This window comes from Xenopus laevis, chromosome 9_10L (assembly GCF_017654675.1).
Source record: "Xenopus laevis strain J_2021 chromosome 9_10L, Xenopus_laevis_v10.1, whole genome shotgun sequence".
NCBI lineage: Eukaryota > Metazoa > Chordata > Amphibia > Anura > Pipidae > Xenopus > Xenopus laevis.
Window position 1 is genome coordinate 29,586,162 of NC_054387.1, and position 15,730 is coordinate 29,601,891.

A 15,730-nucleotide genomic window follows, 5' to 3' on the forward strand; every position below is an offset into this window, starting at 1 on the left:
GCTAGATGGCAGTGGTTTGAAAATGAAGAACACACTGGGCAAATAATGCCTACAAGGTCAACGTATACACTACAGCAGTGGTGGATACGGAATATATTATTGCTGCTTGAAAAACGTCACTCAGGTGGTGTTTCTGGAGACGGTATTATTATTGATATTTAGACAGAATGTGAACAAGCTCACACAGCTAAGTGGCAGTGGTTTGAAAATGAAGAACACACTGGGCAAATAATGCCTACAAGGTCAACGTATACACTACAGCAGTGGTGGATACGGAATATATTATTGCTGCTTGAAAAACGTCACTCAGGTGGTGTTTCTGGAGACGGTATTATTATTGATATTTAGACAGAATGTGAACAAGCTCACACAGCTAGATGGCCACTGGGCAAATAATGCCTGCAAGTGCACTACTATTGGTGCACTACTATGAAGAACAGCAAACAGCACTGGACACCTTAAAGAACAGTAAGATAAGTAAAATAAAAAAAAAAATTATATGTATATTAAAAAAAAAAAATATTCTCGGGTTGGTGCTGCTGAACTGCTAGGAGCAGCACAGTAGCACACCAGTCCCACTCCCCAACACTGCTAGACTAATAGCACTTGGCTGTTAAAGTAGCAAAGTAAAACAACAAAAAAGAAAATAAAAGCAGTCCTTACAAGGACTATTGGGTTATTACAGCAGTCAGCAGATGAGATCAGAAGAGATCAGTGCCCACAGCAGGCAGCTACATACAGAGCACTGCAGTAGAAGGTAGATTACTAGCCAGCAAAGCTACCCTAAAATGTCCCTCAAATCCCTGCAGACTTCTGTCCCTCCAATACAGAGCAGTATCAAGTAGATTACTAGCCAGCAAACTTACTATCAACTGTCCCTCAAATCAGTGAAATCACTAGCAGCTCTCTCCCTACTCTAGCTCTTCCAAGCACACACAGGCAGAATGAAAAAACGCTGCAGGGCTTCAGTTTATATATGGAAGGGGAGTGGTCCAGGGGGTGTGGGGGTGGTCCAGGAGGGAGAGCTTCCTGATTGGCTGCCATGTATCTGCTGGTCTGGGGTGAGAGGTCAAAAAAAGCGCCAGGTAAGGCGAACCCAAAATGGCGAACGTCGCGCGACGTTCGCGAACTTGCGGCGGACGCGAACAGCCGATGTTCGCGCGAACAAGTTCGCCGGCGAACAGTCCGCGACATCCCTAACCATGAGCCATTATTGAAAAAATTCCTATTATTACACCAGCCTATAGGTTTTGGAGTGTGGGAGGAAACCAGAGTAAGTACAAAGCCCCGGGAGAATTTACAAAAAACCTTGCAGATAGTGCCCTGACAGGAATGAACCTAAGACACTAGCTTGGCAGAGCAGCAGGGCTAACAATTGCACCACCATGCTGCTTTAAAGTACCTTTGTTAAAAGTTTGTAAATGTGTGATTTGTGTGATGGTCTCACAGTGTGTGCATCCCCGGGGAAACCTTGGCTATAATTTGTTTGCTTCCCAATACTTTGTTAGACACGAGCAGCTGGATCGGTTTGCCCGAGAGAAGGAGTCTGCTCTGACATCCATAAAGGAGGCACATCTGGAACAAGTGCAGAACTTTGAGAAACAAATCAAGGAGCTGCATATGTGTACAGAAACCTTACAGATGGAGAATCGCCGGGCCCAGAGCACTCAGCAAGAGCTCCTGGTAGAAAAAGAAGCCATGATTGAAAAGTGAGGAATAGACTGCCATTTAGTTTGCTTTCTAATCCAAAAGTTTGTCATGCATAGAAGCTTTATCCACCCCTTCCGACATGTCCAGTCAGTAGCAGTGTGCCAACATCACATCCCCCGTGTCAAAACTGTAGCACCAACCTGCACTGTAAAAGATATTTCAAGTTAAAATGCAGTAAAAGATCACCTAAGATGGCTGGTTGTGGCACAAGTTTGTGAGTCTAGCTGTATCAGTTGTTTCCAGAAGCACTTCTCAATCTCTGGGGTCGTACTGGCAGATTCATATTACTTTAAGGCTATGGGCCCAAAAGGCAGATTAAAAAAAGCGTCCAGCCACAGTTATTATGCTAATGTCCATAAATTCTTGTATTCTGGTCCACAACACTAGCCTTAACCTGATCTCTATAGCTTCTAAGTTTTTAGTAGAATTTTGCTTTTCACCAGAGCAAACTATTGCTATAGTATGACATGTGGAATTTACAGCAGCCTCACAACATAACTTTTACAACTGAGCATGACTCAGCAAATTAATTGGTCTTCTACTTGGAAGAAGTAAGGGTTTCAAATATAGGGGCATAATTTTGTTTGTTTTTTCTATATATTTACCCATTATGGAAATACAATCTGAGGAACATGCAAACTCTATCAACAAAATCACCACATGTATGTCCTTGTGGGGTGTTCTTGAATTTCATGGGGAGTCCTCGCTTTAGACATGATGATAGCTCAGATAAATTGTACAGGTATGGGACCTGTTATCCAGAATTAACTTATGTATGAAGGAGGCCACAAACATCTGCACTACTGTGCTGCAACTTTTTATTGCAAATTCCATAACATGTGTTGTGGAATTTGGAATAAAAAGTTGCAGAACAGTACTGCGGATGTTTGTGGCCTCCTTCATACTAAGTGAATTGTCGAATAATTGGCCTTTAAGGTGTGACCTAACTAAGAAGGTGAGCCCACTTAATAAGAAGTTAAGGGACGTGCTGCATAAGACTGTTATTCAGAATGCCCAGGACCTGAGGTTTTCCGTATAACGGATCTTCCTGTAATTTGTATCTTCATACCTTCATGTCTACTAGAGAATCATGTAAACATTAAATAAACTCAATAGGCTGGTTTTGCTTCCAATGAGGATTAATTATATCTTAGTTTGGATGAAGTACAATGCACTGTTTTATTCTTACAAAAAAAAAGGAAATTATTTAAAATATTTAGATTATTTGGATAGAATGGAGTCTATGGGAGAAGGTCATCCCGAAATTCAAAGCTTTATGGATAATGGGTTTTCCGATACTGGATCCCATACCTGTACAAATAAAAGCTATACCCTTATATATTTATGTTCCATGAAAGATAAACCTCGCGTATACATTGTTTTGCATGGCTTTTTTATTTTGAGGATTAAGTGAGCCAAAAGTGAGATAGGCTAATGAAATTAAAGCCAGCGAGTGTTTGTTTTAACTATGGAAGGTGTAGGAAATGTAGCTAATTAAAAAAAAGGTAGCAGTACAACAGCGAAACACAATATTATTATATAGCTATAGGACCTGTTATCAAGAATGCTTGGGATCTGGGGTTTTCCATATAAGGGACCTATTATTTAAACCCAACAGAATTGTATTGTCTCCCATAAGGAGTGTTTATATCTGGATCAAGTGCAAGGTACTGTCTTCTTATTACAGGGGAAAAGGAAATCATTTTTTAATTTTTTTTATTATTTTGTTAAAATGGAGTCTATGGGAGATGGCCTTCCTGTAATTCTGAGATTTTTGGATAAAAGGTTTCTGGATAGGGGCTCCCATACCTGTAGCAACATTAAAAATCATTATTTTTTTTAATAACAGGCTGAAGCAAGAAGTAGACACACTGAAGAATGGCTGGGATTCCTACATCTCCCAGATATCAAAAGAATCTGTTAACAAGGACCTCCAGATTCAGGCCCTAAAAGAGGATGAGGAAAAACTGAAAGCTCAGATAACAAGATGCCAGAAGGACATTGAAAAGTAGGTAAAAACCCACCATAGTGTGCCTCTTACATACAGGTATAGGACCTATAATCTAGAATGCTCGAGGCCTGGGCTTTTCCAGACAATGAATCTTTCTGTAATTTGGATCTTCATGCTTAAGTCTACTAGAAAATCATGTCAATATTAAATAAACCCAATAGGCTGGTGTTGCTTCCAATAAGGATTAATTATATTTTAGTTGGGATTACACACAAGGTACTGTTTTATTATTCCAGAGAAAAAGGAAATCGTTTTTAAAAATCTGGATTATTTGGATAAAATGGAGTCTGTGGGAAACAGCCTTTCCATAATTCAGAGCTTTCTGGATAGCGGTTTTCCGGATAACAGTTCCCGTACAGGTATTTGTTTGGTTTCCATACCTAGGCTTCAAACTTTACTTCCATAGTCTATTGTCTGGATTGCACATAATCTGGATGATTAATGGTGTTGGTTTGTATGATGAAACATTCTCTGATGAAAATAAACGCCCTGTTGATATACCAGTATCATATGAAACGGCAGAGTTGATTGTTTTGCAGTGGATAGTTAGCTATTTATAGCAACACTTGTGTACAGGTTGCAGTAACATGTCTGAGCTTGTGCTAAATATAACCCTATAATATGCATATGTAACTGTGACACGGCAAGCACATGTCTTTCATTCTGCTTTACAATAAACCATGTACCTTAAAGGAGAAGGAAAGGCTCTATTTCCTTGCGGGTGCCAAAAGTTAGGCACCCCCAAGTGATTGTATCTACTTACCTAAAACCCCGGGCCGGTGCTCCAATCAGCAGAAAAATGCACGGCCCGGGGGTTCTTCCAGCGGGCACCACAATCAGCTTCTTATTTCTTCGTGCAGTTGTGCATGCGCAGCGGAGCGAAAAGCTGAACTTTAACAAAGAATTCGGCTATTTTGTTTCACTGCGCATACGTCTGCCCTGGCAAATTTGAAGAAAGAAGAGGAAGGAAGATGATCGCTCTGTGGTGTTTGCTGGAAGAACCCCGGCCAGTGCAATTTTTTCCTGATAGGAGCACCAGCCCGGGTTGTCAGATAGGCACTTGGGGGTGCCTATCTTTTGGCACCCCCAAATAAATAAGCCATTTTTTCTCTTTTAAATGGCAGTGGTCTCTAAACAGGTCTTTTTTCCTTGAAACAGCTATGTTTCATAGCAGATCCATATTAAAGGTACATTATACCAACCTGTGATAGATTTAGAAAGCAAATACACATTTTCTATACATACATAAATCAGGGGCATTTCTTTCCTGACCTTGATACTATGATATACTGTGACCTTAAACACTATTTCTGTCAATGATTCAAATACATTGACTGTGCAACCAGGAATGGCTTCACTTGTCTAAATCATGTATAAATGTCAGCAACTAGTCCCTTAGATGTTGGATGGCAGGTATAATAAAGAGAGAAGCCAACATGGAGTGGTTAAATCTACCATGAAACGTATTCATTCTAAAATTCTAAAATGACTTTACATCAGATTCACAATACTAGCCTACTAGTATTATTAGCAAATGTAAAATATATGTATGCAACCTGTTATCCAGAATGCTTGGTACCAAGGGTTTTCCAGAAAAGGGGTCTTTCTGTAATTTGGATCACCATACCTTAAAGGAGAAGGAAAGCCAAAAAACAAAATTACCTTCACTTTGTTCTCCATCAGGCCCCCTCCTGAAACGCCGCAGTACTCGAGCTCGTTCTGTGCACAAGCGTTTTGAAGTTTCGCCAGTTATTTAAGTTTAGCGCCGCCATTTTCAAATTTGCGCTTCTCTTCAGGCCTACTCTCCGTCGTCAATGCGCATGCGTGACGTCGTCATTTGCGCATTAACACTGCAGGCAAAGAGCCACACCAGCTTGAAGATCGCTTAAAGTGTTACAAAAAGTACAGACCGGATCCTTGGCTGCATTTTTTAACGCTCCCCTCCTCAGCTCCTTGCTCTTGCTCACTGACAGACTGTAAATTAAAATCAGAGCGAGCGCAGGAGCTTCAAAGCTTCCCCTGGTTTCCTGGTTGGATTTATGAGGCGGGGGCAGAGAGGTCAGCAATGACGCACCGTCTAGGTCACGTAACCACATCATCATTGCTGCACAAGGAAGCTAAAACAGTTTACTACACATGCGCAGGGCACAGATGGAAGCTATTGCGCATGCGTGTGCCCTAATTCTACGGATTTCTTACAGAAGCAAAGGTAGTCTTTTTCATACATGTCTATACTTTTTAAAAAATTGATTGGAGCAAAAAGTTTGAGGGAAGAAGTAATAGGGGAATGCTTGCTGGTAACTATATATACCATACATTGGCAACACTTAGAGCTAAAGTATTTTTTTGGCTTTCCTTCTCCTTTAAAGGGTTTGTTCACTTTTAAATTAACTTTTAGTATGGCCTTGAGTGATATTCTGAGACAATCTGCAATTGGTTTTAATTTTTTTAAATTATTTATTGAGTTATTTAGCTTTTAATACAACAGCTTTTAATTCAACAACTCTCCAGTTTCCAATTTCAGCAGTCTGGTAGCTAGGGTCCAAATTCCCCTACCAACCATACATTGATTTAAATGAGAGACTAGAATATGAATAGTAAAGGACGTAAATAGAAAGATGAGTAAATAAAAGTATCAATAACAATTAATTTGTAGCCTTACAAACCATGTGTTTTAGATGGGGTCAGTGACCCACATTTGAAAGCTGGAAAGAGTCAGAAGAAGAAGGCAAATATTTAAATACCTGTAAGAAATAAATAATGAAAAACAACTGACCATTCTCTTGTCTTCAGTAAGGTTTAATGCTATTTTAGCTGGCATCAAGTACAAGGTACTGTTTTATTATTACAGAGAAAAAGGAAATAATTTTTTAAAATGTGAATTGTTTTATTAAAATGTAAGTCTATGGAAGATGTCCTTCCTGTACCTCAGAGCTTTCTGGATAATGGGTTTCTGGATAACCAGTCCCATACCTGTAATAGAAATAGTTAAGTGCCCTCTAGTGTTCATCACTGGAATTGTTGACTTAAGAGCATGCAGCAAGCCCAACCTGTATGGAAATAAACCAGGTACCACTGGTTATTCAAAATGTAGATATGGAAAAAAAATAACAACGATAAATTGGAATATTGTACCTAATTAACATAGAGCAAACCTATTTTGCAAACAGACATGTAATGCAGCATGCCCTTTTCGTGATGGGATGTTGTTACAGAAATGTATTGACTTTATTTTTATCAAATTGTATAAACATGGATAAAATAGTAATGCAGATTAGAACATATACCCGCATTATGAGCAAGGTTTGTATTTAGTTTATTATTACAGAGAAAAAGGAATTCATTCAAACAATGGAGTCTATAGGAAAAGGGAAAATTGTTCCATAGTTACCGTGATTTTCCAAGTCCTCACTCTGCGGGATAGCCCCTCCCTCTCCTCAATGAAGATCCCACCCCCTAACTCATAAATTAGGAGGAATACCTCCCCTGGGTGTCTCGTACCAAGCTCTGATCACTCTAGCACCATATAAGGGAGGGAAACCTGACATGGAGAGGGCCAGGGAAAGGAAAATCAAGGTAAGTATGGAACAATTTTCCCTTTTCCCTGGCCCTCGCCATGACCTTACTCTGCGGGACTTAGCAAGCTGCCTGGACCTGGGTGGGTAAAGGAGAATTCACAATGAATTGCAACATGTATTTATTTGGCCACACTGGCTGATTTCAGAATACTATAGCCAAACAGAATATTCAGAAGATCTGACATCCAACTTGTAATATGAAATGAAGGTGTTTGGTGAAGACCAAGATTCTGCCCTACAGATGATGTCCAAGGAAATGCCCACTTCTGCTGCCCAGAAGGCCGCTTGACCCCTGGTTGAGTGTGCTTTGATTTGTTTAGACTCTTTGAGATTTGCCTGGGCATAAGCCTTCTAAATCACGAGACAGCTTGCTGCTGCTTCCCTTTTCTTTCCCTCCAGGAAGAACAAGGAATCTATCTGATTTTCTTATTGCCACTGTACCTTACCCTACACAATATCTTCTGTCATGTTCCGCCACATCCAACTCCCTTAAATCTGGGTCTGTATCCTGATGGTTAAAGGTAGGGACTACTATTTCATCCTTGAGGTGGAACGGGGATACCACCTTTGGTTTAAACGAGGAACAAAATTTCAACACCAGTCTGTCCAAGTAGAAGGTTGGACTGTCGTCCGTGAACTTTAAAGCTTGTAGCTCCCCCACCCTTTTTTGGCTGAGGTGATAGCCAATAAGAACACCACTTTAAGAGTCAGGAACCACAGGGAGATCTGATAAATGGGCCCGAGGAACGCATCCTTAGCACTAATGGTAGGTCCCAGCTTGGGCAAGTTGGTTGTCTTACAGCTGCTTTAAAAAATCAAATATTCAAAGGATGGATAGCCCATCTAATTCCTGATGTAGCTTAAATTGCGGTTACCTGTGTCTTTAACGTGCGGACTTTTAAACACTTTTCCATGCCTGCTTGAAGAAAATTTAGGATGTTCGATGCTGATATAGATTCAATAGAGCTGGGTTTAGCATAAGCCCAAAAAAAGTCCCACACCTTGGCGTATTGGTTACTTTCTGGATTGCAATAATGTCTGTATAACTCTGGAAGAAAGTCCCTGAGCCTCTAACGTTTGCCTCTCAGCCTTCAAGCTGTCAGGGCCAATGACCCTGGATCCGGATGAACAAATGGGCCCTGGAACAGCTAGTTGTCTGATGTTGGAAGCCTCCAAGGTCGGTTTATCGACAATTGGATTAGGTCTGTGAACCACGGCATTCAAGGCCATGCTGGAAAGTGCAAATCACCTCTGCTTGATCCTCCCTGATCTTCTGCAACACCTTCAGAATCAGAGGCAGAAGTCTTTTGGCGCAAATGAACCTGGAACATAAACTGCTGTAAGGTCTACTAGATACTATTCTGCCCAATGGAATATGTGTTGAACTTCTTCCAGGAGCCCTGGACTTCTTGTGCCTCCTTGCCTTCTAATGAACGCTTACTGCTGTAACATTGTCCGATTTTATTTTTAATCTTGTACCTTTGAGCTGGTCCTGAAAGACAAGACAAGCTTGTAGAATCGCCCTCAGTTCTAAGACATTTGACAGCACGTTTGATAAAGGGTGGAGCCAGCGGCCTTGTGCCACTTCGGATCCTAATTCTGCTCCCCAACCTTGGCCTGAGGCGTCTGTTGACATTATGACCCAACTGTCTTTAAATATTTTGACTCCTTTGTTCAGAGAAATCCAGCAGGTGGAGGGCTGGTATTGAATTCTAGCATGTAGCCTTTCCTCACAATTCCCAGAACCCATTTGTCTTCTATGGATTGATCCCAGGCAACCTGAAATTGATTAAGTCTTCCTCCCAAAGCAGGCTCCAGGGTCACACCACCTTCATAACTTTTTACGGCTATTTTCTCCCGCCTTTCCTTTGGACATGTGAAAGAAACCCGATTGACCTGCTTTCCAGCTGTCTTGCTTTGAAGTTTGTCTTTCGGCACGAAATGGCCTACGATCATAAGGCACAAATCTAGATTTGGAGAGGCTTTCCCTCTGAAAGATGGCCTTCTAGTCAGACGTCTCTTTTTCTGGGGAAGCAACTGACTTTTGCCACCTGATGCCTTAGAGATGAGATTTTCCATTTTTTTTTTCCGAACAAGACTTGACCCTGAAAGGGTAGTGAACATAGAGCCAACTTAGAAGCCGAATCTGGCTCCCAAGCTCTAAGCCATAAGGCCCTTCTATCTGATACTGACAAGGACAAATGTTTGGAAGCCAAGCGGATCTGGTCCACTGAAGAGTTGACTAGAAAGGCAGAGCCCAGCTTTAACTCCTTCAGGCCTTCCAGAATTTCTGTTCTATCCCCTTCTCTTCAGGCTGTGTCCACATTGGCCAACCACACCTCCAAGGCTTGGAGGCTACTGAGAGGGTTGCGATTGCCGGTCTGAGGCTTTCCCCCGCTGTGGTAAACAGTCTTTTTCAACTCCAGTCGCTTATCCATTGAATCCTTAATGGTTGCATGATCCTCAATGGATAGTAAAGTATTTTTAGATATGTTCAAAACTGGGGCATCCACTTTAGGTAAGTTACAAAAGTCTTTGACCTAGTCATCCTTGAAAGGATATAATATATATCCCATTCTGCCTTGATTAGATCCATCACTTCTTAATGTAATGGAAACGTCTGTCCTTTAGGTTTCGAACATGACAAAAAGGATGATGAGGTTGAGGTTCTAGATCTCTCTCTAGATCTGGATGGCCTCATGACACTAGAACCAGATAAGAGATAGAATAATCACAAAGTGTTCCACGAACAACTTCCTGAATTTTTATTTTTTTTACCTCAACCAAGGGAAGAAGACTTGTCTGGGGTGGCAGCTGGAACAAGACAGGGGTCAACAGCAGCCTGCAAAAAATAATGAACACAATTCAGAAACCTACCGGCTTCTGTAGCAGGACTCCCCTTTTCTCATCCCTCTAACCTACCTAGTCGCGCAGTAGAACTGATCCACGCTGAGATCTGGCAGCCACGAGGCAAAAGGGGGAAGAACCTGCACTAAATTGGTCTTCCTGTTCCTGTTCCTCCCCATGCAGCTGGCTCTGCCCCTAAGGAGAGCTGTGCAGAAGTGGGGAGAACCGAAAACCTGTGTAAGTCACCTCTAGACACTCCTGCCTTACCTGCGATTGGAGCCGCCTTGACACTGGAGGTGCTTTGCTTCCACCAAAAACATGGTGCCCCCATGTCAGCCTCCCGGTAATGACGATCCTTACTGGGTCCTACCCGCACCAGGTCTGAAGTGCCGCGGGCCCTATCTAACTGCCACCACCCCTCCTGTAACCCAAAAATTAGAATGGGCTGGAGAGGATACAGCCAGTAGCCTGGAGAGGGAATAACCCAAAAAAAGACACCAGGGGAGGTATTCCTCCTAATTTATGAGTTAGGGGTGGGCTCTTCATCGAGGAGAGGGAGGGGGTATCCCGCAAAGTGAGGACATGGAAAGGGCCAGGGAAATAGCCATTTCCTGGAACACTGGTTTTCAGATAACGTATCCCATACTTGTAATACATTGGGAGCCATATTTAACTGCGTATTTGTCTTAATTCATATTCAGTGAGGTTGTAAGGGGCCTGTTGTCGTGCTTGCCATTATTCTGCCCCCCTACCCCCTATGAGAGCCCATTTCAGCTGTTAATGCAGTATGCTTTGCTTACAGCCACCTTAGATCTGTAGCAGCTGCTTATGAGCTATATTCTGGAGAACGTGTAGGCCTCTGTTGTAATAAACCTTAAAGGGGTGGTTCACCTTTTGGTTAACTTTTAGTATGGTACAGAATTCTAATCAACTTTTCAATTGTCCTTCATTTTCTTCTTTTTTGTAGTTTTTTGAAATTATTTGTCTGCTTTCCAGCTTTCAAACTGGGGTCACTGACCCCATCTATAAAACAAATGCATTGTTATTGCTACTTTTTATTGCTCGTCTTTCGATTTAGGCCCTCTCCTATTTATATTGCAGTCTCTCAAATTAATGCATGGTTGCTAGGGTAATTTGGGCCCTTGTAACCAGATTGCTGAAATTGCAAACTGGAGAGCTGCTGAATAAAAAGCTAAATAATTCAAAATCCACAAATAATGAAAAATTAAAACCATTTGCAAACTATCTCATAATGTCATTCTCTTTACCATAATAAAAGTTTTATGGTAAACAGTACCTTTAACCCCTTATGCTCCCAGTGTGCTGCTTTACGGCTCCTTTATCCTCCTTGCCAAGTTTTAAACAATCTTACAAGAAGCCGGAACTCTGCTATGATCATTCGGAGTAAATGTTGCTAAAATCCACTGCCTTGTTGAACATGTAGGTGGCAAATTTTCCCTTGTATCTGTGTCAAAAAGAAATAAAGTATAATACATAGCCACATACTGTATATGTTTGACAAATTTTCCTGATCTGGCAAATGTAGTAACATATTGTGCTAATTCTTAGTGCTTTTGTATCGGTTCAGTTTATAATCAGCAGATAAGGCAGGCTAACTTTTTTTTTTTTGGCAGTATCCTTTATCTTATTATGCAAGCGTAGCAGATGGACAAGTTAATCTATGAATCCGATGTACCCTTTTCCTTCTGCTAACACTGTATGCCACCAGCAGGGCAATTCCTGGCAATCAGAGCTTTATGGAAATATATGGAAACTGGTTGCAAGAAGCTGATATCTTTATGTTTAGCCATCTAGGCTATTGCACACTTTGAGCTTTATTATGGTCTGAAGTTTGGAAATTTGTTGCTTCCACTGATATAAACAGCCTGATGGTTTATACAGGTATGAGATACGTGTATCCGGAAACCCATTATCCAGAAAGCTCTGAATTATGGAAAGGCTGTCTCCCATAGACTCAATTTTATCCAAATCATCCAAATTTTTAAAAATGATTTCCTTTTTCTCTGTAATAATATAACAGTGAGTACATTGTACTTGATACAAACTAAGATAATCTTTACTGGAAGCAAAATCAGTCTATTGGGTTTATTTAATGTTGATATGATTTTCAAGTAGACTTAAGGTATGAAGATCCAATTTACAGAAGGATCTGTTATCCAGAAAACCCCAGGTCCCAAGCATTCTGGATAACAGGTCCCATACCTGTACTGGTTGATGCTCAGAGGCTATTGGCCAGCAAATATCAAAAGCAGAGCATTTCCCACCAACATGTTTCCTATATGTATTTAGCTAGGTAGATTTTTATAGAATAATCTCCCAGAATCTCCTCGTGTGAACTAACCCTTACAGTGTAACAATGCACAGCCTTTCAACTCTTATTCCAGCTGACAACACTCTGATATACAGGTACAGTATGCTTGCCCCCACTTATCTTTGTAAAGCTTAAAGGGATACTGTCATGGGAATTAAAGTTTTTTCAAAATGCATCTGTTAATAGTGCTGCTCCAGCAGACTTCTGCACTGAAATCTGTTTTTCAAAAGGGCAAACAGATTTTTTATATTTAATTTTGAAATCTGACATGGGACTAGACGTATTGTCAGTTTCCCAGCTGCCCCCAGTCATTTGACTAGTCCTCTGATAAACTTCACCCCCTCCCTTTCCCCCCACAACAGAACAATGGGAAGGTAACCAGATAGCAGCTCCCTAACACAAGATAACAGCTGCCTGGTAGATCTAAGAACAGCACACAATAGTAAAATCAAGGTCCCACTGCGACACATTCAGTTACATTGAGTAGGAGAAACAACAGCCTGCCAGAAAGCAGATCCATCCTAAAGTGCTGACTCTTTCTGAAAGCACATGACCAGGCAAAATGACCTGAGATGGAGCCTACACACCAATATTACAACTAAAAAAAATACACTAGCTGGTTCATGAATGACATTTTATATTGTAGAGTGAATTATTTGCAGTGTAAACAGTGTAATTTAGAAATAAAAAATACATTTAAAAAATCATGACAGAATCCCTTTAAAATCACACTCGTGCCATCCATTAAAAAGATTAGCTAATAGTGCCATCTACTGGTTGTTTAAACCCATAACATACTGCTGTATACATTTATAAAAAGATACTTGTATATTCATGTAGCAAAAATGTAATCACACGTGGCACTTATTCTGTGTGGGAATAAAAAAAACACAGTTTATATGTCGAGTAACTACAGCTCAAATATGTATTCAAAGTATTTTATATTTTAAGTATTGCTTGCTGAGTATGTTTGGCCTAAACCAACGACATGCTCCAAAAAAACTGCTGTAAAACATGGGAAACAATTGTGTGTAAACGATACTACTTATAGGTATAACAAGGTGCAGCTTCTGTTTAGTGGTCACAGAAAAGATCTAAGTTATGACCATCAGATTCCAGACAGAAACAGCTGATTTTTTTCTAACCTGGAATCCAAGTGCAGAACTTCCTTTCCCTTATTAGACTAGTATTACAATTGTGTGCACCAACAGGTACCAGCAGCAGTTGGCACGCTCAGTGGAGATAGAGCACAAATTGGAAGAGGCAAGAATACAGGCTGAACTAGACTGGCAGAAACGCTGTGAGCTAGTGGAGAAAACACAGTATCAACACTCTGAGGAACTGATCGAAAGCCTTATTAAAGCCAAGGACAAGGTAAGTGCCAACTGCCCAGATGCAGCCAACAACTTTGGAGCTAGCTTAGACTCTTACTGGGCTCTGTATACAAACATTAATTAGATTGCACCTTAAACCTTCAAAAGAATTTCCTGTATTGTTTATATACTGTAAATGAGCTGCTGTGTAGCAATGGGGGCAGTCATTCAAATCAGAAAAGGGTTAGGTTACACCTCAGATAGCAAATAAACTCTGTAGAACATAAAGGTGTTATCCGTTATCCACTATTTAATCTGTGCCATATAGCCTTTTTTCCATTTCCGCCATTGCTACACAGCAGCTTGTTTATATGAACTATAGTAATGTTTCTGAGGCAGACAGATCAGTTTTACCAGTGCAGGGCAACACTGCATGATATTTTCATTACTTTAAAACACTCTTATTTTTTGGTGTTACACAGGCACTTAAAATGCATATCAGTGAACATTTGCAGTGGTCAGCATAGCTAGGTATTTATTGTGCTCAGACAACGGGGACATGTGCTGTGATCAACCTAGTGGTTCCTAAACCAGGGGATTCAAAGTAGCAGAAAGTGAAGGACTATTGGAACAGTATGGTTAGTCTGCTGTATCTGAAAGAAATGATCATTGTTTATCCAACTATGGGCAAGAATCTGTAGGCATTTAAACACGTGTTATTTATGACAAAAGACAAAACTGTCACATGATGGAAGCAATATTACTAACCAAATTATTGGAACATAGTAGATAGTTAAAGGGCAAGTCCACCCCAAAATAAAACTTTTCTTGATAAAAGAAAACATAATTAATTCGAAGCAACTTTCCAATATACATGTATCAACTATTTTCAGTGCTTTTAAAGTCATTTATAAAAACAATTGCTATTGAAAGCAGCATTTGCTTAATTCCTGGTTGTTACTTTTTGAACAATGTTCAAAAGTTGCTTAGAATTATGTTTTTTATTATGAGGCAAACAATTATTTTTTAGGTTGACATTCTCTTTGAAATCTTTTTCAAAAGGTAGCAGCAGAGCTTAAAGAAAAGGACCGTAAACTGAATGAGCTGGAACTGCTGGTGTCCACTTTATCATGGGAGAGGGACAAGGCTGTAGACTTTCTGAAGAAGCATGGAGCAAAAAAGCTGGACATGGGAGAAAAGGTATGGATGTATAGTTTGTAAATAAACAAGAGGGAAGGGACATAGTCCCTATTGGTGTGCCCAGAATAGACTTTTGTCAGAAATATTAAAAGGAACTGGCCTTTGTATCAAAACTCCCATACAGTAAATATATTGGGTAGTAAGACAATGGGAGGAATCTGTGTGAATGTATTCTTACATATATTTCCAAAGCAGCTTTGCACACTGCATCTACCTGGTCCCTGCTGGGGTTGGAGGGGGGCAACTCATTCTTGCAACCTTTGTCCTGCTGAGACAGTCCAAACCCACCACCCACAAGTCACCATCAGTAAATCTGTGGCCTGTAGAATGCAGTTCAGAGCTCACCATTTGTAGCTAGTGGCAGCTAGTGGCTTGGTTTATTGCTGTTGAAAGTTATGCCAAGGTAATGCACCCATTCTAAAGCCAAAAGTAACTTGAGCTGCTATGCAAGGGAACTTGATCAAGTGCTGAAGCAGGTGCTCACAGTAAACACTCCACTGCAGGTCCGGACGTAAGGTGGCCATACATGGATAGATCCGCTCGTTTGGCGATGTCGCCAAACGAGCGGATCTCCCTCCGATATGCCCACCTTGAGGTGGGCAATATCGGGCAGATCCGATCGTGGGCCCTAGGGCCCAACGATCGGATCCTAGCAATCGGCAAGCGGGCGGTCGGATCGCGGGACCGCATCAACGATCGAGATCTGGCCGACTTTCGGCCAGATCTCGATCGGGGAAGC

At 41.0% G+C, this 15,730-nt stretch overlaps 1 protein-coding gene across 1 annotated transcript in view; it reads left to right on the plus strand.

Moving 5' to 3' along the window:
• The window catches only part of ccdc57.L (coiled-coil domain containing 57 L homeolog), an 85,359-nt gene that overhangs the window by 47,214 nt on the left and 22,415 nt on the right, over window positions 1-15,730 (plus strand). The window contains exons 7-10 of the mRNA XM_018235112.2: window positions 1,509-1,709; window positions 3,560-3,718; window positions 13,690-13,852; window positions 14,854-14,991. Of these exons, the coding sequence (XP_018090601.1) occupies window positions 1,509-1,709; window positions 3,560-3,718; window positions 13,690-13,852; window positions 14,854-14,991 (661 nt within the window). The remainder of the gene's footprint in view (window positions 1-1,508; window positions 1,710-3,559; window positions 3,719-13,689; window positions 13,853-14,853; window positions 14,992-15,730) is intronic.